The sequence below is a fragment of the Puma concolor genome, chromosome B3 (assembly GCF_028749965.1).
Source record: "Puma concolor isolate L17-30 chromosome B3, mPumCon1.1.hap2, whole genome shotgun sequence".
In the NCBI taxonomy this organism is placed as follows: Eukaryota; Metazoa; Chordata; class Mammalia; order Carnivora; family Felidae; genus Puma; species Puma concolor.
In genome coordinates, this window is record NC_141672.1 from 100,505,068 (window position 1) to 100,531,810 (window position 26,743).

The following is a 26,743-nucleotide window of genomic DNA, read 5'->3' on the forward strand; positions in this document are numbered from 1 at the left end:
ATATTGTGTGTTATATAAACACAGATAAACAGATAAGGGTTTTTCCCCCCCTAAACTATTATGTAGTGTCATCTAGAATTGGTTTAGCCAGAAAAAAATTTTAATTTCCTGGAATCTGGCAAGACTTTACAAATACAGAAAATTTTAAAAATCTACTTAAGTTCAAATACTTTGGAAAATCTATTTAAGTTCAAATACTTTGGAAAGACTCAATTATACAAAGAACTGTTTTGGTTAAGATTCATTAGAGTTAAATTGCTAATATAATAAACAAAATTATCAAAATAACAAATTAATAAAGTAACTAGAAAAGTATGGGAAATGCCTAGCAATTGAAACCAAATTCAAAAAATATAAAATTTAAAATTGAATATTGTTGAAAGACTGAGTTAAATTTTAGAAGGCAGTCTTAACTGGTAGCTAAAGGAAAATCCGGGTGGAAACAAAATTCCTGTGGTTAAGGCTATATACAAATGCAAATGCCATTTATCTTTCCTCTGCTTTAAACGTGCAGCATAAGAGTTTTTATCAATGTTCTAATAAATACATATATTTTAGAGAAACATTTTCTCTGTGTTCATTTGCAACAATATTTTCACATTTTTACGTAGGCTTTTTATTGTTTAATATTTTAAATAAGCATTCTATATTTTACTTAGTTTCACAATGATTAAGGAGGGAAGAATACTAAATGAACATTTTTGAAAGTGGGAATAAAATATGGAATTAGATATTAAAATGCCATGTTACTGGAGGAAAAAAAAACACCAAGGTAAAAATGTTAACAAAATAAATTATTATTTAAAGCTTGTTTTTATGCAACAGAAATGTGTCATGGCCTAAATCACTTTGGAAAGTTTTTTTTTTTTTTAATGCACGTTTTCAACACTGGTAAAATAACAAATAGAGCTATAAACTATTGGGGGTTCTTCAGATTTACAAATACAAAGATTAGGACTGTAAAACACTTGTTAGCTAAGGACCAGGGAAGTACATAAAACTGCTAAGTTATAATAAATTTTAACCAAATAGTCCATAAAGCTTTTCCAGAATAAATTAACATTTACCAAGACCAAAGGAAACTTACCTTACAAGAATGCTTTAAAGAATTAGATAGTTTATTTGTGAAATCTCTGTTACTGTCTCTTGATAAATTATCAACTTTATCTTCATTTCCAGATGCAAACTTTATGAGTAATTGCGATGGTCCCCCCGTAGAACAATTGTGCTTAAGGCTGGATAAACAGGAAACATTTGGATAAGTTCCTCCCAATGAAATACTTCTTTGTAAAACAGCATGATTTTTGTTGATCTGTAAATTTGGTCTTTCCAACTGTCCATTGATATTTATTTGGTAATCTACATTTTGGGAGGATGGTAAACGTGCAGATGTCCTATGCATAAGCTTACTGCACTCTGAATCAGAATTAAGCTTAATTTCTGACATCTCTGGTTTACAATCACCATTTGCTGTTTCACAATCTAACGTAGGTGCTTTTTGTTGGGTGAAATGCACTGAAACACAAGAATATCCTTCAGATGACTTTTCACAGATAGTCTGATTCGGACTGTTATTTGCAATAACAATTTTCTTTTGTAATGAGCCCTTCCTGTGAAGTGGTCGTATGTCTCTTACTTCTCCGGCAGTACAGATTGTTTTAGATAACCGAAGTCCATTGACAGCTGTTGAAAGAAATCCCTTAGCACCAGGACCATCTTCACTGTGGGCAAATTCACTAGGAGAAATTATAAACTGGTGTGAGGTTTGATAGGATCCTTTGCTTGGAAGAATATCTGTACTTGTTGGAGAAGTTGGTGGGGTATTTGAAGGACTCCTAGGAAAAATGACTAAGGATGAACAACGTTTTAGTGGAGTTTTCGAGTTCCTGCTCACTGGCAATTTCATAATTTCTAGTCCGTGCTCCAAGTCATCCTGGACAAAGGGAACGGTACTTGGACTTCTTGAAAAAATTTCACAGGGAGTAGTATTCCTGTATGGCACACTTCTGTTGGAGGTGCTGTCGGAAGATAAATTTCCACCAAGAAAAGTATCATCAGTTGGTGGAAAAGTATAACCACTGCTGTCACTGATGATACTGTTTGTGTAGGAACCACCACTTGTGATACTTGTGCATGATCCATAATCACTACCATTGCTGCTGTAAGACCCATTCTCGCTGGTGGAACAGTTACTAAGGCTACTGCTGCGAAGGGCAGAACTGCCTACATGGTTACCATCATTCACAGCATTCAGTTCATTATCAGCCACAGCATTGTTGTAAATACCGTCCTTCAAGACACACATAAATGAAGCATCATCACCATCAGCTAAGACATTGCTAGACTGAAGACATCCACTGTACCTTGTTGGCTGTAGTGAAATCTGCAGACAGCTGCTCTTTTTATTAACGTTTTCAGGTGAAGGAACAGATGATCTTTCCTGAGACTTAACGTTTTCCTGTATTAACGGAGCTAGTGCAGTCTGTCTAGGAGTCAGCTTCATTTGAACAACGTTAGACGTTGAAATCCGTGTTGGTCTTTTGAAGCACATGTGAACATTGTTATCCAGATCATCTCCGGAGGTCTCTGACAAAGGATAAGTATTGCTTCTTCTGGCTGCAAAGTGCAATCGTAAGCTTTGTGCCATTTGTTCTCATTTCCAAACATGTTAAGGGCTGAAAGTCATAACAAAGATCTCTGTCGGGAGACAGGCTAGAAGCAGCTGCACTGCATCGAAGGAAAAAATCATTTGTGGTGCCTAAAAGAGCTCTTAAGTAGTAGTCTTTATCCTAAGTAAAACCTTAGATACCAGATATCATAGAAAGAAAAAGACGACCCATTCCTGAGACTGACGTTTCCAAATATTTTTGAATCGCGTGTAGTCAAAATGCCTTCACTTACAAAGCACTTGATTTCCAGCGACCTTTAAGCTGAGCTCAGCTGCAGCACACTGCCTCAAACACTGCCAACCTTGTTTCAATTATACCTTCTCCAATTTGCATGAATGAGTAACACAAGAACAACAATCTTCTAGCGTTTCAAGTTGAAACAGTATTTTTTCACTCCAGCTCTACTAAATGAACATTTAACTATGTGAATCACAGTGCCTATACTTTCTCCAGCAGAGTTTGACCACTAATATTTTTACCCATAAGGATAGAATTACAGGAAGTTGGTAGGAATGAAACCCCATGTAATTGAGTATCAAATCAAGGATTGAATTTCCAAATAGTAGCCAGAGTAGGGAATCTCATCAAGTCAGTTGATGTAGAAAGGCATATATTCTGTTAGTTTTTTTTAATGAGTAAATTCAAACAGTTGTATAAATTTGGAAATACTAAAACTTTGGGGTTCTGAATTAAAACTCTAGCATTAAATCAAATAGATAAGTATTTTAGCTTCCAAAACCCTACTTATAAAAAGTGAAAGCTTAAGGAGAGCAATACAAAATTAGCTTAGTAATACTATTGAAAAATTGAGCATAGGTCTGAGAAAGAAAGGTTTAAGAGAAGCTGTCACCAAGCATTTTCTCCTGTAATTTTAAGGCCTTTTCCAGCCAAGTAGTACAGTCTTTAAATGATGCCATTTATATTTTGACTATTACAACTCTGCCAAGAAATAGCCTAAGCAAACATTCCATTAAAAATATATGCAGATTAGACAGAAAAACTATACCCCAATATAGTTTGAGCACACAAGATATTTTATTCCACTGTCTCTGCAATTCATTCACTTAAGAGAGTGTTGTGGTAAGTAAAGAAGTCTAAAAAGGATTTAACACATCAAATAAACATATCTCAATGCCAATTCTGTTCTGAAAACTCTAAGAGCTCTTTGCTGGCCTCTACTGGTGTGTTGAAACAATCCATGTAGCTGTTTGATATCTAGAGAGAAATACAAACCAAGCTGCATATTTCTTTGTATAAACAAAGTCCATACTTGTTTACATTTTTGAGTACTAGCATTGCCCTCGAGGTGGAATTAGTTACTACTGCTGATAGAGCTCCCACAGTACAGAACAGTAGACTGTTTGTTCTCCAAGAGCTTGTGATTTTGTATATATATTTTTTCTGCTTTGTATTTATTTAACCTTTACTTTATTTTCAGTTTACTAGGTAATAAAAGTTTAATATTTTAATTCTCCCCCAAATGTCATAGACCAAGTTTGGTATTCTATTTGAAAGAAACAAAGTTATTTTTAAATAATACTCTAGGGTATATTTAAACCCCTTACCTGAATTTTATAGCTGGAACTCCAGTAATAAATATATACTGACTCATTCATAGGAGAGTGAAAAGTAAAATAGTTCAGTTGTTTACACCACATGGTACTACACCCAAGTTGTATTTTTCTAAGTAAGATTTTTTCCTAAGTAAAAGCAAATATGTAAAACATATACTTGCACTTTGTTTAAAAAAGAAAATGCCTTAAGATAGATCTGTTCTCAATCACAGTCTTCTAAACAGTATTTTTAATCAATTAAGATATGATAAAATAGAAATACGGAATTTGTGAAATTATATTTCTGACTAGAATGATACAGCACTATGCTTTGGAATGTGTACAATAATCGCAAACTTAGCAATACAATTATTATATTATTTTGGTTTTATATAATCTACCTCCTTTACGATTTTACAGACTTCAGGAAATATTCCCTATAATCCTCTTTCCTTATAGAAGGAACAGTCCTAATCTTTTCACTTTGCCTTCAAATGACTTCAGCTTTTCTTCTTGAATTAAGTTAGGGGTCTCATAGCTTAAAGAACAAACACTTCTAATAGGCTAATTAATAGGATCTAACTGCTCATACCTGTGGCCTAAAGCTTCTAGTTAAACTCCTCCGGTTGTTGATATAAAATAATGAACCTCAGGTATTTGGCTAGATAAATGTTTTCTCTTTGGTAAGCTTCTCCAGAAGCATCAGTTTCATGTCCCCTAACTAGGTATCAAGCTTCCAGACCATGAGGACCGTAGCCACACATTTCTTGGGACATTTCTGGGCTCATGTTCAACGCCAAGAAAACACTAAGTAACACCAGGGAGGAGATTAAATGGATGGATGGTCACACTTACTCTGAGTGCCTAATGCTTTCTTTCAGGAATTTTTTTTTAAAGTTGATCCAGGGGTGTCTGGATGCCTCAGTCGGTTAAGCGTCCGATTTTTTATTTAGGCTCAGGTCATGATCTCACTGTCGTGAGTTCTAGCCCTGCAACAGGCTCTGCGCTCACAGTGCGGAGCCTGCTTTGGATCCTCTGTCTCCTTCTCTCTGCCCCTCCCTCCCCACTCCCTCAAAAATAAGTATACGTTAAAAAATAAATAAAAGTTGATTCAGCTATTACTGGAAATACTGAATATTGAAGAAAATTAAATTGAATATTAAAGAAATATTGAAAAGCACCACAGCTGGATCGGAAGGAATGATGATTGAAAATTTTTAAAGAGGGGGCTTAAGACAAGGAAAAGTAAGGCAAGAGAATGATATGCACTTTCCAGCCTGCCAGTCTGAGTTTAAACTGCAGACAGGCTAAAGAATTTGTATTGCTGGTTCTGGGCTGGGATTGCACAGGATCTGTACCACCATTACAGCAGTTCAGTGGAGAGCCTGGGGTAGAATGTAGCCCCTTAGCCAAACAGATTCCAAGAGGAGCATCAATTCCAAAAGAAGAGGTGGAGAGCGGTCACACCCTCATCGGGGAGGAACCTATGCAAGTCCTGTAGAATTTCATACTCTGGAATGAAATGCATAATATCTGAGGATTAGATTGAAGCTCAGGACCCCACATTCTGAGATGTTTGGTTATTGATTATCTACACAGAAAATAATGTGATTAAATGTCAGGGATAGACGCTGGATGACACTAATCATTGATTAGAAATTTGAAAGCCAGAGTCCACTGTGATGAACAATTGTATGTGTCAATGTGGCTGGGCTCTTTTGCCCAACTGTTTGGTCAAACAGTAGGCTAGATGTTGCTATGAAGATATGTTTCAGATGTGATTAACATTTATTCATGGGGTGCCTGGGTGGCTCAGTCAGTTAGGCAACCAACTTCGGCTCAGGTCATGATCTTGCAGTTTGTGAGTTGGAGCCCAGCTTCCAGCTCTGTGCTGACACCTCGGAGCCCGGAGTCTGCTTCAGGTTCTGTGCCTCCCTCTCTTTTTGCCTCTCCCCTGCTTGCACTCTCTCTCTGTCTCTGTCTCTCTCAAAATAAATGAATGTTAAAAAATTAAAAAAAAAAACACTTAATTCAGTAAATTTTGACTAAAGCAGATTACCTTCCATAATGTGATGGGCCTCATGCTATCAGCTAACGGCCTTAAAAAGCAAAGCCAGGGGCACCTGGGTGGCTCAGTTGGTTAAGTGTCCGACTTCGGCTCAGGTCATGATCTCACAGTCCGTGAGTTCGAGCCCCGCATCGGGCTCTGTGTTGACAGCTCAGAGCCTGGAGCCTGCTTCAGATTCTGTGCCTTCCTCTCTCTCTGACCCTCCCCCATTCATGCTGTGTCTCTGTCTCAAAAATAAATAAACACTGAAAAGCTGGTCTTTTTTAAAAAAAAAAAAAAAAGCAAAGCCAGGTTTCCTGAAGAAGCAATTGGACTTCAAGATTACAACATAGACACTCTGCCTAAGTTTCCAGCTTGCTTGCCTGCCCTACAGGTTTCAGAATCAAGACTGTGACATCAACTCTTACCTGAATATTCAACCTGTTAGCCCTGTCCTAGAGATTCCAGACTTGCCAGAATCCACATGACCCAATCACAACCACATGACCCAATTCCTAAAATCAAATCTGAAGCAGGTTCCAGACTCCAAGCTGTCAGCACAGAGCCTGACACAAGGCTCAATCAAACTCACAAGCCATGAGATCGTGACCTGAGCCAAAGTCAGACACTCAACTGACTGAGCCACCTAGGCACCCAAGAATACTCTTTTTCAAAACAAATGTCACTTATATGACAAACATTTTCCACAGGACTAGAAATTATCTGCCTAAGATTTTATCCGTTGCTCTTTGTTGTACATTTCCAGAGAGTATTTGTTAGGAAAAGGATATGTTCTTAATTTTGTTGTGAATGCTATACAAGAATAAACACAAATGACACTTACAGAGGCACAGGACATTTACTGCCATACAATCAACCCTCTTACTCTACCAATGGCTATAGTTTCTATGACATCTCAGGTAATAGGTAATACTTCAATTACCTGCTAGGACTAACAACAAATCAGAGGCTTAGAATGACACACACCACCCTGTTCTAATGATTTCTTGCTCCCTTTTCCTAGTAAAGCAAGCTTCTTGAGAAAAGCTGTATTTCTAATTGAGAGCAGAGTATCCAACAGAATTGATACCCTAAATGGCATACCTTAGTTAACATACCACAGAGGGATGTATTCACAGTGATACTATTTTAATAAATTCAAAAATATGCAAAAAAAAACTATACTCAGGGGGTACATATGTATAGGATGAACAATTTTTGAAGGCAAAGAAATGATAAGCACAATATTCAGGACAATGTCTACTATGTGCGAGGGAAGAAAAGGAGATGTGATTGGGGAGGGGAAGTGAGGGTTGTAGAGTTTGGTAATGTTCTAGTTCTTAAGTTGAGTTGTAAGTGCATAGGTATTCGTCATATTATTTTAAAAAAAGATTTATATTACATAACTTTTCTATATGTTTATTTTATGATTTAAAAAACACAAATAGTACATTCTACCTGGCCCCATCTAGAAGGAAAACAAATCTGTAGAGACAGAAGGAATAAAAAATCTCTATTCTATAGAAAATGCAAAAATACAAGCAGAAAACAAACATTTCTGCATATGACCATATCTGATAAGCAAATCTTCAACATCTGTCATATCACTCAGCCTTAAAGAGTTAGATTGCAGTTAGTGATCAGTCTCCTTTGGCAATAAAAACGCCCTTTTGCTTATTATGAGGCTAATTAATATATTTTAATTTCAGTATCTTCCATTAGTAGTATAGTTATCATTTCTTGAGGGAAAAAAACATGTCATGTAGTCCAACACTAAAAACAAATTTTAAAAATCCTGTTTCTTAGTTAGCTAAGAAGTGAACATTTCTTTTTTGGTGCCTCTGTTTAATAACTGATATGCCTTACATAACACTGTTCTTTTTTTATGTTCAAATTTTATGTTCAAATTTTACAGGTTTAAAATATATATGTAAGATGCTAAGAAGAAGATTTGGGGATGCCTGGGTGGCTCAGTGAGTTAAGCATCCATCCAACTTTGGCTCAAGACATGATCTCATAGTTTGTAAGTTCGAGCCCCACACTGGGTTCTCTGCTGTCAGGGTGGAGCCTGCTTCAGATCCTCTATCTCCCTCTCTCTGCCCCACCCTTGCATGCTCTCTCTCTCTTAAAAATAAATGCACATTAAAAAAATTTTTTTTAATTTAAAAAAATTTTGAAAAGATGCTAAGGAGAACATGTAAAATAGTATTCCTAAGAGACAAAATTAGGAAAAGGATAGGACTTCAAGATAGTCTTTAGGAGATGAGGAATCAGAACTATCATTTCACAAACATAAAATCAGGTTTAACTTTGCCCTTTTTTTTCTTTGCCTCTGTAAGAGCTCGCAGTCCTTTAGAGGCTTTATCAGTGTAAAGAGGACAGTCTTCCTTTGCAGAAGAGTGGGAAGAGGAGAAGGCATGAGACATGTAAGTACATACAAGTAACAGAAGAAATCCACTGCAAGGAGGAAGCACAGGTGCAGCCGCTCAGGGAGAAGTTTCCCAGAGCCTGTGCATACCCATCAGGCCACGCTGGATGAGGGTGAGGGAAGGCAAGACAATGTGGCCAGCTTTCCTGCTATCCCATCACCTGCCACAACAGGTCTTGAGTAAGACTGTAATCTGGTGAGAACTGGCAATCAAGAGAGGTGCCTGGGAGGAGAATGGAAGGGTAGAAAGTAGCACCAAGAAGGAAAAAAAAAATGTATCCACCTCTCCTTTTTGCCCAGAGCCTCCATAACCACCCCAAGTCATCTCTTACATCACAGATTCCCAGCGTATTTCCTCTGCTCTACTGAGATATACCCTGGCTTTGCATCACACTAGTGCAACATAACTTACCAATCGATTTTCATCAAATACTTCAAATAGAAGCCGGTGCTGCTGAGGATGGACCTAAGTTAAGAAAAACACAACCTTTCTTTAAAAACAAGTGAACATCAATCAACTTACGGACTCTGAGATAAATTCTTGAAAATGTTGCCATTTCCTAATTCTATTTAGGTGTATTTTAAATTATACGAGACACTTAATACAAAAGCAAACCAATCCTCCGTCACCCATTTTCTAACAGCTTTACCGTAACAATGAAGTGGATTTGGGTGCTTATTTTTACATTTTTTCTAAAATAGAATGAAAGAAAGGAAAATAAAATGTCAAAAAAATTATTTAGATATTTGCAAGTACTTAAAAAAATAGGTTATAGGGGTGCCTGGGTGGCTCAGTTGGTTGAGCGACCGACTCTTGGTTTAGGCTCAGGGCATGATCTCATTGCTCTTGAACTCACTGCCAGCGCAGAGCCTGTTTGGGATTCTCTCTCTCTCCCTCTCTCTCTGCCCCTCCCCTGTGTGCACACTCTCTCTCTTTCTCTCAAAATGAATAAATAAACTTAAATATATATACATATATATATTTATATATGGGTTATGTTTTAACTTATTATAAATTTTATTTACTGACTCCTCATTTATCAAGGTAGAACTACCCAAAGTGGATACTGACTTTATGGAAACTAGTTTTCTGAGTCCTTTTTAGTAATGACTTTATAGAACCATTTGTTGCTTCTACTACATAGACACAAGCAGTCAAAAAGTAAACACTTAGTTTTCACTTACAGTATAAATAAAAATTAATGTGCAGTATTTTATTTTTCAAAGCTGATGCTTTCATGTTTGCTGAGATATTTCGACATCGAGTTAATATCTACTAAATACCAAATATGAAGAAAATCTTTAATAATTTTTATACCAGAGATTAAGATGACATACAAAAAATTCTCACATTTAAGTTGATTTTTTCCCTATGAGAATAAATACATTACATTAAACACTGTGATATTTTAAAACTTTGGTTTACATGTTAAAAATATTGACAGTCTTCAGCAAAAGGTCCAATAAGTGTGAAAAATATATTTAGATACCTAAGCCAATGTCCAGTCTCCCTTATGTCCTTCTGAGAACATAATCTTAATTTTGCCTGCAACAGCATACTCAGGGTCACCACATTGTATAACTCTTGGGGGAGAGAGGCATTAATTTTTTAAAACTGAAGTATAGGATATAGGATACATTCAGTAAAGTATAAAATTTACTAACCTTAAATACACAGTCTGATGACTTCTTTTTCTAAGAATTATCAAGAGGTAGAATTCTTTTTTTTTTAATTTTTTTTAACGTTTATTTATTTTTGAGACAGAGAGAGACAGAGCATGAACGGGGGAGGGGCAGAAAGAGAGGGAGACACAGAATTGGAAGCAGGCTCCAGGCTCTGAGCCATCAGCACAGAGCCCGACACGGGGCTCGAACTCCCGGACCGTGAGATCGTGACCTGAGCTGAAGTCGGACGCTTAAACGACTGAGCCACCCAGGCACCCCAAGAGGTAGAATTCTTATTTTAATCTAGGCAGACTAATTTCAAACTATATGCTCTTAATTACTAAGTAATACAGCCTCTCTAAGTTAAAAAAAAAAAAAAAGAAAATTTGAGGTAAATGATCCAAAAAGTAAAAACAAGTAATTGTATTAACATTAAAAATATATATATTTCATAGGAGAAAGCATTAGGTAGGACTACAGGTTCAATCCATATCATTTAGTGTTTACAATGAAGATACAACTGCAATACACATATATAAAAAATGCCATTAAGGAGTGCCTGGGTAGCTGTGTCAGTTGAGTGTCCAACTCTTGATTTTGGCTCAGGACATGCTCTCAGGGTCATGGGGTCAAGCCCTGAGTTGGGCTCTAAGCTGAGCATGGAGCCTGCCTGGGATTCTCTCTCTGCCCCTCCCCTATTCTCTGTCTCTGTCTCTCTCAAAATAAATACATAAATAATTTTTAAATACCATTAAAATATACAAAATACATACTAGTGAAAAGAAGGAATTATTAAAAGTAAATGTGGTCTTTATTTTCGAAATTTTCATAGTGGCCTCATTTAGAGCAAGATACGTAAAGTACTCCAATGGCAAGTTAACAAAAGTTGCATTTTTTGATATTAGACAGCAAAGTTTGATACACATTTATTCAGTTAATTTACTTGGATTCTCTTCATTCTTACCAATTTTTTTTCAATTATGTTTCTATTTTTCTTAGTACTTTTCTTGATATTTGGCCCATTGAAAAAAATTTTTTAATTTTAATTTCAGTATAGTTAACATACAGTGTTATATTAGTTTCATATGTAAAATATAGTGATTTGACAATTCTATACATTACTCACTGCTCATCACTATAAGGGTACTTTAAATCCCTTTCACCTCTTTCACCCATACTCTCACCCACCCTCCCTCTGGTAACCATAAGTTCTCTATATTTCAGAGTCTGTTTTTATTTTTTCAACTAATATCTTATTTTTTAATTTTTTAAAATTTTAATTTAAATTTTAGTTAGTTAACATGCAGTGCAATATTAGTTTCAGGAGTAGAATTCAGTGATTAATCACTTACATACAATACCCAGTGCTCATCACAAGTGCCTTCCTAGGACCAATCACCCATCTAGCTCATCAACCACCCACCTCCCTCTATCAACCCTCAGTTTGTTCTCTATCTTTAACAGTCTTAAAAGTCTGTTTTTCTGTTTTCTTTTTTTTCTTTGTTCATTTGTTTTGTTTCTTAAATTCCACCTATGAGTGAAATCATATGGTATTTGTCTTTCTTTGACCCATTTATCTCACTTTGCATTATACTGTCTGGCTCCCTCCATGTTGTTGCAAATGGCAAGGTTTCATTCTTTTTTATGGCTGAGTAATATTCCATTACACACACACACACACACACACACACACACACACACACACACACACACCCCACATCTTCTTTATCCATTCCTCTACTGATGGACACTTGGGTTGCTTCCATATTTTGGCTACTGTATATATGCTGCAGTAATCACAAGGGTTCATATATCTTTTAGAACTAATGTCTTTCATATTCTTTGGGTAAATACCCAGTAGTGAAATTACTGGGTCCTATGGTAATTCTATTTTTACTTTGAGTAAACTCCATAGTGTTTTCTCCAGAGGCTGCACTAGTGTGCACTCCCACCAACAGCGTACGAGGGTTCCTTTTTCTCCACACCCTCATCAACACTTGTTTCTTGTGTTGTTGATTTTAGTCATTCTGATAGGTGTGAGATGATATCTCATTGTGGTTTTGATTGGTGTTTTCCTGATGATTAGTGATGTTGAGCATCTTTTCCTGTGTCTGTTGGCCACAGCCTGATGACTTTTGATCTACAGATACTGTGTCATCATCACCTAGATCAAAATATCAAATGCTCCATTGTACTTTATGTATTGTTTTCTCTATAAACACCCAGGGACAAAGAGGCCAACCTACTGGCAGTCATTTGATGGGGCTTCTGGGAGAGTTCTTTAAATAGGGCTGACTCAGCTAGGAGAGATGTCCATTTTGCCCTTTGCATTTCTCTTCCTGTCTTGGTTAGGACAGCTGACTCTCTTATAATCACACTGTGACCATGGAGCAACTACGGGGATGGGAACCCCAATCAAGGGTGAGACACCATGGGAATAGGAAAGTAGTGTAAGACAATAATCTTTTCTAAGATGTAGAGGAATTTGGGGAGAAGATGAAACTTGAGCTGAAATTTCAATGTTGGGAAGAATTTGCATAAGAAAATATAGAGAACATTCACAGCAAGGAGATCACATTAAGAAAGACATGGAGGCAGAATGAGCATGCTCTAAGGAAATCAAACTGATAAGAACATTTTTGTATTATAAAATGGCAGTGGTGCCTGCCGTGACAGGCACCTGTTAAGCATACAACTCTTGGTTTCAGCTCAGATCATGATCTCATGGTTCATGTGGTTGAGCCCTATGTTGGGCTCTGCATTGGCAGTGCGGAGCCTGCTTGAGATTCTCTCTCTCTCCCTCTCTCTCTGCGCCTCCCCTGTTCATGTTCTCTCTCTCTCTCTCTCTCTCTCTCTCTTAAAAAAATAAATAAACTTAAAAGAAAGTGGCAAAAAATTTTGATTATTTAGGCTAGAGCCAGGCTGAGGGCACCGAAATGCAAAAAAAAAGGGAGTTAGGACTTAATTGGTAGGAAAGAAAATGAAGCTTTTAAAAGAAAAATGACACGATGTAGGTCATACATAAATATTATTTTGTCAGTGATACACAAAATAAATTGGGCTGAAGAGAAACCCTGTGGGAACTGTTGCTCCTATGACTCAAGCATGAAGTGTATATGAGAGCTTTGCCTGAGACAGTCCCAGTGAGAGTAGGAAGGGAGAAAGGCCATGACAAACATTTTGAGGAAGAAAAATCAAAAGTCTCAGTGTCTATCAAAGTAAAGGTGGATAATGTAGATGTTTGAGGAATATTGCTAAAAAAATAGGTATCAGGTCTGATCTAATCAGACCTCTGCTGTCCTGGTTTGGCATTTAATTAATTGCTACCTAACAGAATTCTCTAATCTCACTATCTTATCTTTTTAATTTCTCTTTCCTATATAACTGGAATGACCTACCTAAAAGACGGGTTAAGCTATTTTTACTGCCCTACTCAAAAGGTGTTCCCAATAGCCTAAAGAATGAAATCCAAATAACTGAGCATGGAATGATCCCTCATGATCTGAGCCCAATGAGCCTCTCCAGCCACTTCTACAACCGTCCCCCTGCTGATAGATATAGATATAGCAGTAAACAGAGCAGAAGAAGCTGAAAACTCAAAACAGTGCAGAAGGTTGAAGCAAGAGGGCAATTGCCCCAGTGAGACCATGTTTGAATAGTACTTTACCCTCCGGATGTTATACACACAGACACACACACTTATCACACAGTTTCTCTTTGTGCCTGATTTCAGTTACAGGTTTTGCAAAAATGCAACCACCAGTTTTAATATACAAAACTTACATGGGAACTAAAAATGTAACATGTAATTGTTGAGTGTTTATGCCTTTTATGTGCAGAAGCAGTAGGTGATTTTTTCTATTCTATCACTGTTAAGTATGATTAGGTTATCAGAGATCACAGATGTATACACAGAAAAACTGTCCCTGAAGGAAAAAGAAACGATTTAGGAAACAAAAAGAAAACACTTAAAAAAATGTAAGTAGAAATGTTTGGGAAAGTTTTGCATCCATAAAGCAAAAATAGGATACTAGAAAAAGGGAACAACTAGAGAACAAAGAGGTGTTGGAAGTAAAAATGACTGTTGAGGGGCACCTGGGTGGTTCAGTCGGTTGGGTGTCCAATTCTTGATTTTGGCTCAGGTCATGATCTCTCAAGTTGTGGGATCCAGCCCCAATGACAGTGCAGAGCCTGCTTAGGATTCTCTCTCCCCTCCCTTATCCCTGTTCCTCCCCTGCTCTCCCCCGCCAACCCCCGCCGCCAAAATAAATAAACAATATGCTCTAAAAATGACTGTTGAATTCAAATATAAGCAACCTAAGGTACATTTGAAAAAATCTCTCAAAATGTAGAACAAAAAGCTAAGTTAAGGAAAGTAAGAGAGAAAATAAAAAAGTGGATTATTTGAATCCTCTTTCAATGAAATAATTACATTCTAACGCCCTAAAGTAGAAACTGAGAAAACTATGTGTGGGTCAAGTCCAGCCAGCCACCTGCTTCTTTTTGTTTTTTAAATAGCCTATAAGAATTTTTAAAATATTTAAAATGGTTATATTTTATTTTATTTTTTTATTTTATTTTTTATTTTTTAATTTTTTTTTTAACGTTTATTTATTTTTTTGGGACAGAGAGAGACAGAGCATGAACGGGGGAGGGGCAGAGAGAGAGGGAGACACAGAATCAGGAACAGGCTCCAGGCTCTGAGCCATCAGCCCAGAGCCCGACGCGGGGCTCGAACTCACGGACCGCGAGATCGTGACCTGGCTGAAGTCGGACGCTTAACCGACTGCGCCACCCAGGCGCCCCTAAAATGGTTATATTTTAAATGGATATATAAGTATCTTCATAATACTCTCAATTTTTGCCTCTAGGCCCATAAACCTAAAATATTTATTTACTATATGTCTCTTAAAAAAAAGACCTGTTTCCTAAGACATTCACTGTATGTTATCTATTAATTTCTCTCCTATATAACTAGCAAGGTACTGGATAAGACCATCCTTGAAAGGTATGAGAAAACACTCAAACCATTTCCTGTGTTCTTTGGTTCACATGAGAAATTCTGGTTGAGAAAGAATTAGTCCAGGTGACTCTACAACCAACCAGTTGGAATACCCAAAATAATAATACAGAGAGAAGAAAACTATTAGAAATTATTTACATAAACATTTTCAGAGCTGAAGGGAAACAGGAGTCTTTAAATTGAAATGCTTACCAAAGGCCCAGCACAATAATGGATTTTTAAAGCTGTACATACAAGGCATATCACTGTGAAATTTTAAAACACTGGAAAAAGATAATTGTCAAATGTTTCACAGAAAAAGAACCACCACCAAAGGTACTAGAATCAGACTTTTCAACAGCAACATGCTGCTCAACGATGTTATCATGAAGCCACGCCCTCAAGTTTCTAAGGAAAAATTATTTTCAACCTAGAATCCTATGAGGGGCCAAACTATCAGCCAAACTTAAGTTGGCTGTTTACTCATCTGTCATAGCTTGAAGTCAGATTGGGACATGGATGTGCAGGCAATTCAGCAATATGGGAATAATGGCCAGAATAACAAACAACAGTTAAAAAGTGGTTCCTCCTGGGAAGCAGGGATAGGGTGAAGGAAGTTGGGGCTCTAGAGTCTACCACTTTTCATTATAGCTCCTTTATACGATCTCATTTTAAAGCTATGTGTGACTTCTTTGATGAGATCATATTTTTAATTTATTAAAAAAAGCAGTAAAGCTATGGTCACAAAAAATAGTTTATAGGGTCATATTTTGGGAAGGGTAAAAGCAGGAGAGACAAAAATTAAAATGCTGATGATAGGTTTTTTGAAAATCAAAAATAAGCATGTAGGTCTATAAATACATAAAACAGTAGAGAGAAAAATCTGGCAAAAGAGTAGCCAAATTTTTTCAAAGAACAACAAAGGTATTGATAAGTGTCAATTTACTCTACAGGGTTCATAAAGAATCTGAAGTAATGTTCCTGGAAATTCTATAAGTAGATGCAGGAAAAAAACAATGCACATACATTTTTAAAATATAGCTTTATTAAGATATATTTCACATACCATACAATTGACCCATTGAAAATGTACAATTTAATGGTTTTTAGTATTTTCATAGTGTACAACTACTATCACAATTTTAGAACATTTTCATCACCTCAAAAAGTAAACCTCATGCCCTTTAGCAGTCACCCCTAACTTTCCCTCCACCACCCCAGTCTCAGGCAACCTCCAATCTATTTTCTGTCTCTATAAATTTGCCTATTCTGGACAGTTCATATAAATGGAATCATATAATATGTGATCTTTTTTAATTGGTTTCTTGCTGCTTTTTCGAGGTTCACCCGTTTCGTAGCATGTTATCAGTACCTCATTTCTTTTTACAGCTGCAAAATATCCCATTGCATGCATATACCCCATTTTGTGTATCCATTCATCTGTTGATGGACATTTGAGCTGTTTTGACTTTTTGACTATAATGATTAATGATGCTATGAACATTCATGTGCAAGTTTTTGTGTGGACATATAATATTAGTACATCTTAAAATAAAACTGTGTAGGGGTGCCTGGCTGGCTCAGTCGGTTAAGCATCCGTCTCTTGATTTCAGCTCAGATCATGATCTCAAGGTTTGTGAGTTTGAGCCCCACATCAGGCTCTGTGGTGGCAGTGTGGAGCCTGCTTGGTATTCCCTTTCTGCCCCTCCCCCACTGACTCTGGCTCTCTCTCTCTCAAAACAAATAAATAAACTAAAAAAATGTTTTAAAAGAACACTGTTAAATGAATTAGATATTTTTTATAAGCATACAGCATTATATAAATAGAAAGTATCTTGGCATTTTTATTTATGTGTTTTATGTCTCTCTACTTTCTCTATATAGCAATTTTCATCAACAAATATAAAAATAAACTATAGATACATAGCTATGGGAGGGCATCTAAACACTAAAAAAGATACATAGTGAACAACAAATCATTCTCTTATCCTTGTCCTACTCTCAGAGAAAACAGAGCACTTTCTTAGGTCTTTCCAGAAGTATTTTATGCAAATACCAGCATATGAGAAAGCAATTTTTTGTTTCTGTTTTAACACAAATAGGTGTATCATGCACACAGTGTTCTGTGCCTTAGCTCCTTCATTTAGCATATTTTGAAACAATGCCTTATTAATACATATACATCTGTTTCTTTTTAAATATCTGATGAGGGTTTCATTGTGTGGCTGTACCATAATTTACTTAGTACTTTAGGGTGTCCTCTATTTCTTCCTAGCTAACAGGATTCTGATTTTATTCAAATAGTGGATGACAATGTGTGTCAGGGATAGATGGTCACTCCCCATCCCCAGGGCCTGCATCCTAATTCTTCTAAGCCTCGTGGTAATTCCATTCTCCTTACCAAAGACTGGGTTAGAAATACATATATGAGACAATTATAGCCCATGAGATGAGAATCAAAGTTCCAGGGGGAGCTTTTTTGAAAACGGTACTTCACTTTTTTAAGAGACACATGTTGGAAAACTCTCTCCATTTTCTATCTACAGACATGATCGTGTGAGGCTATGATGTTTGGAGCTGCTGCAAGCATCTTGTAGCCTGGACAGAAAGCTAAGAGAATCTCAGAGAGGCTGGGTCACACATGACTGTCCAGATGCTGCAGTCACCCCCATTCCTCTATGTATGATCCTTATTATTAGAGATAATAAACGTGCATATTGTTTAAGCCAATATTAGTTGTTACTTCAAGTATGTTACTTGACCCCCCAAAGCATCCTAAATGGTACACTTCTGCAGAGAGAAGGAGACTTCCCTAATATCTCCCTGACATTATTCCCTAAATTCCCTAATATCTCCCTGGTATTCACTCCCTAGCTTCTGGTGTTTTCCCTTTCATAATGCTCAGTACACTGGCAATTATTTTGAGAAGGATGTTCATAGGAGTCCACAGTAGACAGTGAGCTTTGTTGAGGGTAGGGACTGTGGTCATCTCATTAGCAAGTATCAGCAAAGTGCCTGGAAACAAATATAGAAAACTATCACACCAATTTTTTGTGTGTATGTAGAGGTGAGGAGTATAAATATATGCATAAAAATACATAGGACAATACAGGAAGATCGCACAGTGGTGGTTTTATGGTGATTAAATTACAGCTGATTGTTATATATATATATATATATATATAGCACAGGGGCGCCTGGGTGGCTCAGTTGGTTAAGCACCTGACTTCAGCTCAGGGTTCATGGGTTTGAGCCCCACATCAGGCTTTGCACTGACAATGTGGAGCCTGCTTCAGATTCTCTCTCCCTCTCTCCCTGGCCCTAGCGCATTCGCTCACACACTGTCTCTCAAATTATATAAACTTTAAAATATATATAATACATATTACATATAAATATAAATAATGATACAGAAAATATTTATAATTGCTTCATTTGTCAGAATTTCCAGAACCAGAGTCTCTACTAGGCAGATAGATAAAAGGAAAATTTTACTACTTTGAAAGGCAACTTTGACAAACAAGTAACATGCTCATAAAAGGGCTCCTCAGACTCAAACAAACACAGAGTTCACCCAGGGGTGGCGGAGTATGCACAACAGAAAGAACCTGTGTTCCCACATTTTGAGATCTATATTTTCCTACAGAACACATGCATGAACATATACATATTACGTAAATACAGTTGGCCCTTGAACAACATGGGAGTTAGGGGTGCATTTGAAAATCTGCATATAACTTTTGACTCCCTCAAAACTCAATTACTAAGAGCTTACTGTTGACCAGAAGGCTTATGGGTGACACAAACATAAATCAAGATAATAAATGTGCTTATTGTTTTTTGTGTACCTTGTATGTATTATACACTGTATTCTTATAATAAAGCAAGCTGTAGGAAAGAAAATGTTATTAAGAAAATTGCAAGGAAGGGAAATACATTTATAGTACTGTGCCACATTTAAAAAAAAATCCACACATAAGTGGACCCACAGTTCAAACTCATGCTGTTCAAGGGTCAACTGTATAATATGATGAGTATGACTACTAAGGATACAAACGAAGCACCATGGGAATATGAGGAATGGAGTGAGCTGTCTTTTCAGATGCTCATCCACTATGCTCATACAATGTGTACATTGTTACCTTACTTGCCTGATGTTTCTCCCTCCTGTAACCTGCCTCCCTAGTCTCATCTGAGCAACTGTAAGTGCAGGTTTCACTATAATTTGCTATTAAGCACTAATTTCAATTTGGAGTCTTTCCTGTTTGTTGATCTACTAATAACAATTCTCCACAAAAACTTTCTTTGAACCTCATATTTTCTCAAAGATGTAAAGGTTCCCTTCAACGTCTGACCAAAATTTCCATTGGTTAAATGCCAAATAACCAAGTTTTGACTGTATTTATATTATCTCAATAAATATTTTATGTGAATACATTCAATTGAAAATATTTTGTGCTATGTATAATGATATAAATGACAAAGAGAAAAACAATGGACCACACATAATAATGTCCTTTCGACAGAAAATACTAAATCACCATGTGTTGTCAGTTCTATTCTAGCTGTGATGAATCAGCATTCATCTATACAGATTTTTCTGGTTGTTCTTACAATATATTTGCAAAGTTCTGTTGGAAATAAATGTGCAGCCTATGGTCCCAGAGTAAAGTAATGCTGGCTGGGACATTTGGTAATAGTGAAATTCTAGTAAGAGAATCAATGAGTAAAAGACAGGAAGGTCCTAAGCCTGCTCTATCATTTACAAATAGTCTTCTTTTTTATTTTTGTGTTAACATCTCTAATTCAAAAGTAGTACCGACTTTCAAGCATTCTTTCTAATGCTGGCTCTGATATATTTTTGGCTTTTAAAGAAGTTTTCCATTTGCGCTAAGTTAAAATTATTGCCATAAAGTTGTTCATATTACATTATTATTATTATTATTATTATTATTATTATTATTATTACTATCTATAGGATACTCCTTTCATTCTTGATAATGGTCATTTGAACTTCTCTTATTTGAGCTAGCTGTAGTATATCAATTTTATTAATCTTTTCAAAGAAGCATGTTTGGTTTCATTTATTTTCTTGACTTTTTATCCATTTTCTAGTTCATTGATTCCCATTCTTATTTCCTTCCCTATATTTTGTTTTCTAAGATAGAAACTTAGATCACTGGTTTTAAGTCTTTCTTCTTTTGTATATAAGCACTTAAAGGTGTAAATTTGTCTCTAAGCACTGAATGTGCTCATCTCATATTTTGATAATGTTTTGATTTAATAATCAAGTTAAAATGTTTTGTAATTTTCCTTATGATTTCCTTGTTGATCCATGGCTTATTTAAAATTATGTTGCTTAATTTCCAAATTATTTGCGGATTCCTCAGGTATATTTATATCACTGAATTCTATTTTCAGAGACATGTTGAATCTTAAGTCTGTTAAATGTACTCAGACTTGTTTTATGGCCCAATATATAGTCTACCTTAGTGAATGTTCCATAGGCATATAAAAACAATATATATTCTTCAGGTATTAGATGTAGTCTTCCATACATGCTAAATTGGTTGACTGATAGGTTGTTCAAACTGTTTAGGTATTTACTAACATTTTTGTCTAGTTTATCACTATTGAGAGAAGAGTGATGAAATCTTCAACTATTCTGAATTTATTTCCCTGTGTCTTTCAATTTTTGCTTTATAATTTTGAAGCTCCTTTATCAGACATCTTTTCTTGATGAATAAGCCCTTTTATGATTATGAAATGTCCAATGTCCCTGTTTATCTCTAGGAATACTTTTCATCCTGAAGTCTACTTACCTAATGTTAATACAGCCATATGAGGATTTTTTTTTTTTTTTGGCTTGGTGTTTGAATGGTGTATCTTTTTCTGTACTTTTACTTTTAATGTGTCTTTATACTCAAAGAGTTACTCCTATTAAGAGTCTATGGTTGAACCTTGTTTTTTTTTTTTGTTTTTTTTTTTTTGGCACTTATTGATATGGTTGGCTTTACGACCATCATTTTTCTATTTCTATTTTTCCTTCATTCTTCTTTTCTTCCCTTTTCTCTTTTTAAAAAATTATTAATCAAGTATTTCTTGGTACTTCATTTTTTTCCTTTATTGGAGTTTTACCTATACGTTTCCATTTTAATTTTTTAGTGGCTGCTCTGAGGATGACAATATGAATCCTTAAACATCATAACTCTAATGGCCAGAGATGAGCTACTTGGATCTCTTTCAAGAGAACCTGCATTGCTGATTGACAGCTCCCAAGTGACCATGCACCTTTGAATCTACCCATTGTTTTCTCCCTGCCTACTCCCAAAGACTGGGCACAGCAGGGATTTAGAGCCTGGCCATTCATGCCCAACCCAGGATTTCTCTAACAATCTTTCCTGGGAAACTCTCTGGCAGCTTGGATGAGACTTTCTCAGAACTGTGCTGCAATGTGGGGCTCTTTTACCAATCCTTTCCCCCCTCCTTGCACAAGTGTTAGGGCTGCATCATGATCAGAAGGTTCTTCCCATATGTGTGTCCTCCCTCTTTAAGCTTCACATGTGCTTCCCCCCAAAACCTCTTGCGTATCTACTCTCATCTGAGTGTCTGTTTCTTAGAGGACCTAAACCAACACAGATGGTATGGGTGGTAGGGTTTTAGGACCAGCTCATACTTACCTAATGGCAAGGAGCTCCCCATCCTGAGAAGAATGTGGGACACATAAAGTCACTGGCATAAGGCAGTGGCTCAATACCTAAAGACTTCTTCAGTGGTGTGCTGGGGAAATGCCCTGGCTAAAATTCAGCTTAAACTGAGTCCACTGGTTCTGTGATCCACCCAATAGTCATTTTCCTTGTTTTCAAATGTAAAATTGGGACTGACATACTGGAACTTGGATCCCCTCACCACCACTACCACCACAGTGAATCCATGGGCTTGTGGGATAAGAGCTATCAAAGTGAGAAGGCCAAGTGGAAGCCTCTGAAACTGTCCTCCCTCTGGTGAAAGTAATAAATCTAAAACAACATTGAATAGATACGACAACAAAAACACAAACAGCAAAAGAAAAAATAAACTGAACATCCTCAAAATAAAAAGCTTTTGTGCTTTAAATAATACCATCAATAAAAGCAAAACACACAACCCACAGGAGAAAAATTTTGCAAATCGTGTATTTGACAAGGGACTTGTATCTGAAAATACAAAGAACCTGACAACTCAATAACAAAAAGACAAATAATCCAATTATAAAATGGGCAAAGAATATAAACAAACATTTCTCCAAAGAAGATATATAATGGCCAAAAAGCTCATGAAAAGATGCTCAAACATCATTGGTCATCACAGAAATGCAAATGAAAACCATGAGATACCATTTTACACCCACTAGGGGGGCTAACATAAAAAGATAATAACAAGTGTTGTTGGGCACCTGAGTGGATCAGTCGGTTAAGAGTCTGACTTTTGATTTTGGTTCAAGATTTCACAGTCATGAGATAGAGCCCTGCATCAGGCTCTATGCTGGGCATAGAGCCTGCTTGAGATTCTCTCTCTCTCTCTCTTTCTCCTCTCTCTCTCTCTCTCTCTCTCTCTCCCTGTGCCCTTCCCCCATGAACATACAGACATGCACTCTTTTTCTCTCTCTAAAAAAAAAAAAAAAAAGATAATAACAAGTGTTATCAAGGATGCGGAGAAATCAAAATTCATACTCAAAACTCATACACTGTTGGTGGGCATGTAAAGAGGTACAGCCACGTGGAAAACAGTTTGGCAATTCCTCATGTGATCCAGCAATCCTACTCCTAGGTATAGACTTTCAAATGAAAATATATGTCCACACGTTATTCTTAACAGTTAAAAAGTAGAAACAACCTAGATGTCCATCAACTGATGCATGGATAAATAAAGTGTGGTTATCCATACAGGGGAATATTATTTGGCAATTTCAAAAATGAAGTACTGATGCACACTATAACATGGTTAAAACTTGGAAACCACGTATTGTATGAAACCATTTACATGAAATGGCTCAAAGAGGCAAATCTAAGAGACAGAAAGTAGGTTGGTGGTTGCCTGGGAAGAAGGGCAGGTGTTGGAAAAAAATGGGAGTGACAGCTAGTGGGCATGGGGTTTCTTTTTGGGCTAATGAAAATGTTCTAAAAATTGATTTTGTTGATAGCTGAACAACTTTTTGAATATACTAAAAACCACTGAATGGTATACTTTGAGGGGGTGAACTGTATGTTATGCAAATTATATCTTAATAAAAGCTGTTTTTATAAAACAAAAATCTTGCAACCTGCTGTGAATATCAAAGATTAGTATCACTACTAAGGACCTAAATGATACATGGGTGGTTCCTATAATAGGTTCATTTAATTCTCCAGTCTGGTCCCTGCAGAATCCAGACAAACTTTGGAGAATGACTGTAGATGCAAACTCAACCAAGTTAATAGCCCCAGTCACCCGCTAGTTTCTGAGCACAAGAAGTCCAGAGTGCCCTGGCTACAACAGTAAACTGTGGTTTGATGGGACTCACTATGTCCCTTGGATTGAGTGTGCTTTCTTTTGGGAACTTGGACCTCTAACTTAGTAAAGTCCAGAGTTCTCTAGAACTCTCTAGAGCACATAATCCTTTAGTGGGTCTTTGGAAATGATGAGAAGTGGGGCCACTCCTGCTTCTACCCCTTTGTTCCTGGACCCATGTATACTTTCTATTGCAGACAGAGCATCATGTTGAAGTCTCTGCTTTAGTGAATAAACTGGCACCCCATCTTTGCAGACTATTGCCTGTGCCATCAGTAGGACATTCTAGTGTGCTATAAGGTTGCTTGCTTATGGATGACATCGCAGGTGATATAACCAATGGATCCCATGGTCATGAGTTCATTCCTACATCTCTTTCTCTAGAAATTGAGTCCCCTGGAAGGATGAAATGTTATGTAGATTTCTATCCCTATAAAACATGCATTCTGTAAGCCCCCAGACACTTGTGCTGGCTGAGGTTCTGCAGACTGGAAAGGCAAACCCACACACAGAAGTAATTGGACAACAAATTACTGGCCCTTTCAAAATGGAAGGGGCCCAATTTAGTAAGCTTACCACAAAATGGCTATAGTCATGAAGGTTAATGGTTAGCAGTTTTATTTTCTTATAAAATATTCATTTGGTTTTGGGATCAGGGTAATTCTGACCTCATAAATGAATTGGGACATGTTCTCTCTATTTTTGATAAGACATTGTGTAGAATTAGAATTATTCATTCCTTAAATATGTGATAGAATTCAGCAGTGAAAACACTTGGGCCTTAAGTTTTCTTTCTTGGAAGGTTTTTAACTTCAAAAGCAATTTCTTTAAGAGTTGCAGAATTTTTCAGATAATTTATTTCTTCTTAAACTTTTGGTACTATGTATCTTTAAAGGAATTGGTCCTGGGGCGCCTGGGTGGTGCAGTCGGTTAAGCGTCCGACTTCAGCCAGGTCACGATCTCGCGGTCCGTGAGTTCGAGCCCCGCGTCAGGCTCTGGGCTGATGGCTCAGAGCCTGGAGCCTGTTTCTGATTCTGTGTCTCCCTCTCTCTCTGCCCCTCCCCCGTTCATGCTCTGTCTCTCTCTGTCCCAAAAATAAAATAAACGTTAAAAAAAAAAAAAAAATTAAAAAAAAAAAAAAAAAAGGAATTGGTCCATTCATCTAAGTTGCTGAATTTATGGGCACAGAATTCATAGTATCCCTTACTATCCATTTAATGTCTGTAGGTTCTGTGGCATTTTGATGAATTTACTGTTTTTTATTTGTTATTGTTTTTTGGGCTATATCTATTACTTTCTAGTGGTTGCACTAGGGATTACAATATACATACTTAACTTTTCATGGCCCACTTAAAGTTAGTATTAAGCCTCTTGACATAATATGTAGAAACCCTATAACAAAAAGGTTACTTTATCTTCACTCATTTATATTTTGGTTGTAATATGTATTATATCTACCTAAATTATAAATCCCACTAGTGTTTTAATTTTTCCTTTCAATAGTCATAAATATTTTAAAGAACTCAAGAGGGAAAGATAGTATAATAACCAATACTTATTCTATTGCTTCTTCATTTCTGAAGTAAAATTTACATCTGATATAATTTACCTTCAACCTAAGTAATTTCCTTTAGCATTTTCTTTAGAGTATGTCTATTGGCAGTAAATTCTCTTATTTTTCCTCAGCTTAGAATACCTTTATTACACTATCATTCCTGAGGGATATTTTTGTTAGATACAGAATTCTGAGTTGACTGTTGTTTCTTCCTTGCTACCTTAATTATGCCGTTTCATCATAGTTTTTGAAGAAAAATATTTAGCTTTTTAAGTCATTATACCTCTATACATAATGTACCATTTTCCCTGTTTTCAAATTTTCTTCATTATCTTTGGTTCCAGCAACTTGATTATGATGTGTCTGAGCATGGTTTTCTTTGCATAAACTGTCTTTGGGTTTTGCTGAACTTCTTTAGACTATAAATGCATTTCTTTCACTAAATTTGGAAATTTTGGTAGTTATTTCTTCAAATATTTTTTTCTACCAATGCCTTTTTCTTCTTCTTCGAAGACTTCAATGACCCAAATATTAGGCTCTTTTAATATTGTTTATAGGTCCCTAAGACTCTATTAAATTTTTTAATCTTTATTTTCTGTTCTTCAGATTAGATCATTTCTACTGCTTATCTTCAAGTTCACTAATTCTTTTCACTGTTATCTTCATTCTGCTACTGAACTCATTCAATGATTTTTTAAATTTCAGATTTTATATTCTTAACTTCTAATATTTCTATTTCATTCATTTTTAGTTTTTAATACGTGAGAAGATCTATTTTCCCATTCATTTCAAGAGTGTTTACCTTCATATAATGGAGCATAATTATAACGATTATAATAGCTGCTTTAATATAATACAGCTGTTTTACTGGTAATTCCAATATCTGCATCATCTTGGTATTGGCACTTGTTGATTGTCTCTCCTTTTGAGAACTGGTCATATTGTTGAGGTTTGTTGTACGTAAAATAATTTTAGATGCTTTTTTTCAGCATTTATTCAATGTTTATTGATTTGAATTATGTTGTTTGTGTTCAAACTTAAATATCCATTTGGTAGTGCAAAATAGGCTCATTTTTTTAATGGTACTTCATATTTTTTAATACTATATTTACTTTTTAATTTACATCCAAGTTAGTTAGCATGTAGCGCAAGAATGATTTCCAGAGTGGATTCTTTAATGCTCCTTATCCATTTAGCCCATCCCCTCCTCCCACAACCCCTCCAGCAACCCTTTTCTCTATATTTAAGAGTCTCTTATGTTTTGTCCCCCTCCCTGTTTTTATATTATTTTTGCT

General features: G+C 36.3%; 1 protein-coding gene across 2 annotated transcripts in view; it reads right to left on the reverse strand.

The window, feature by feature from the left end:
• Positions 1–26,743, reverse strand: part of NEDD4 (NEDD4 E3 ubiquitin protein ligase) — a 139,276-nt gene that overhangs the window by 77,899 nt on the left and 34,634 nt on the right. Inside the window, exon 5 of one of the 2 annotated variants that reach the window (XM_086710752.1) lies at positions 9,110–9,163. In XM_086710752.1, the coding sequence (XP_086566878.1) occupies positions 9,110–9,163 (54 nt within the window). Of the gene's footprint in view, positions 1–1,087; positions 5,281–9,109; positions 9,164–26,743 lie in introns of those variants that run through there. The other variant, XM_086710751.1, reaches the window with a different exon arrangement.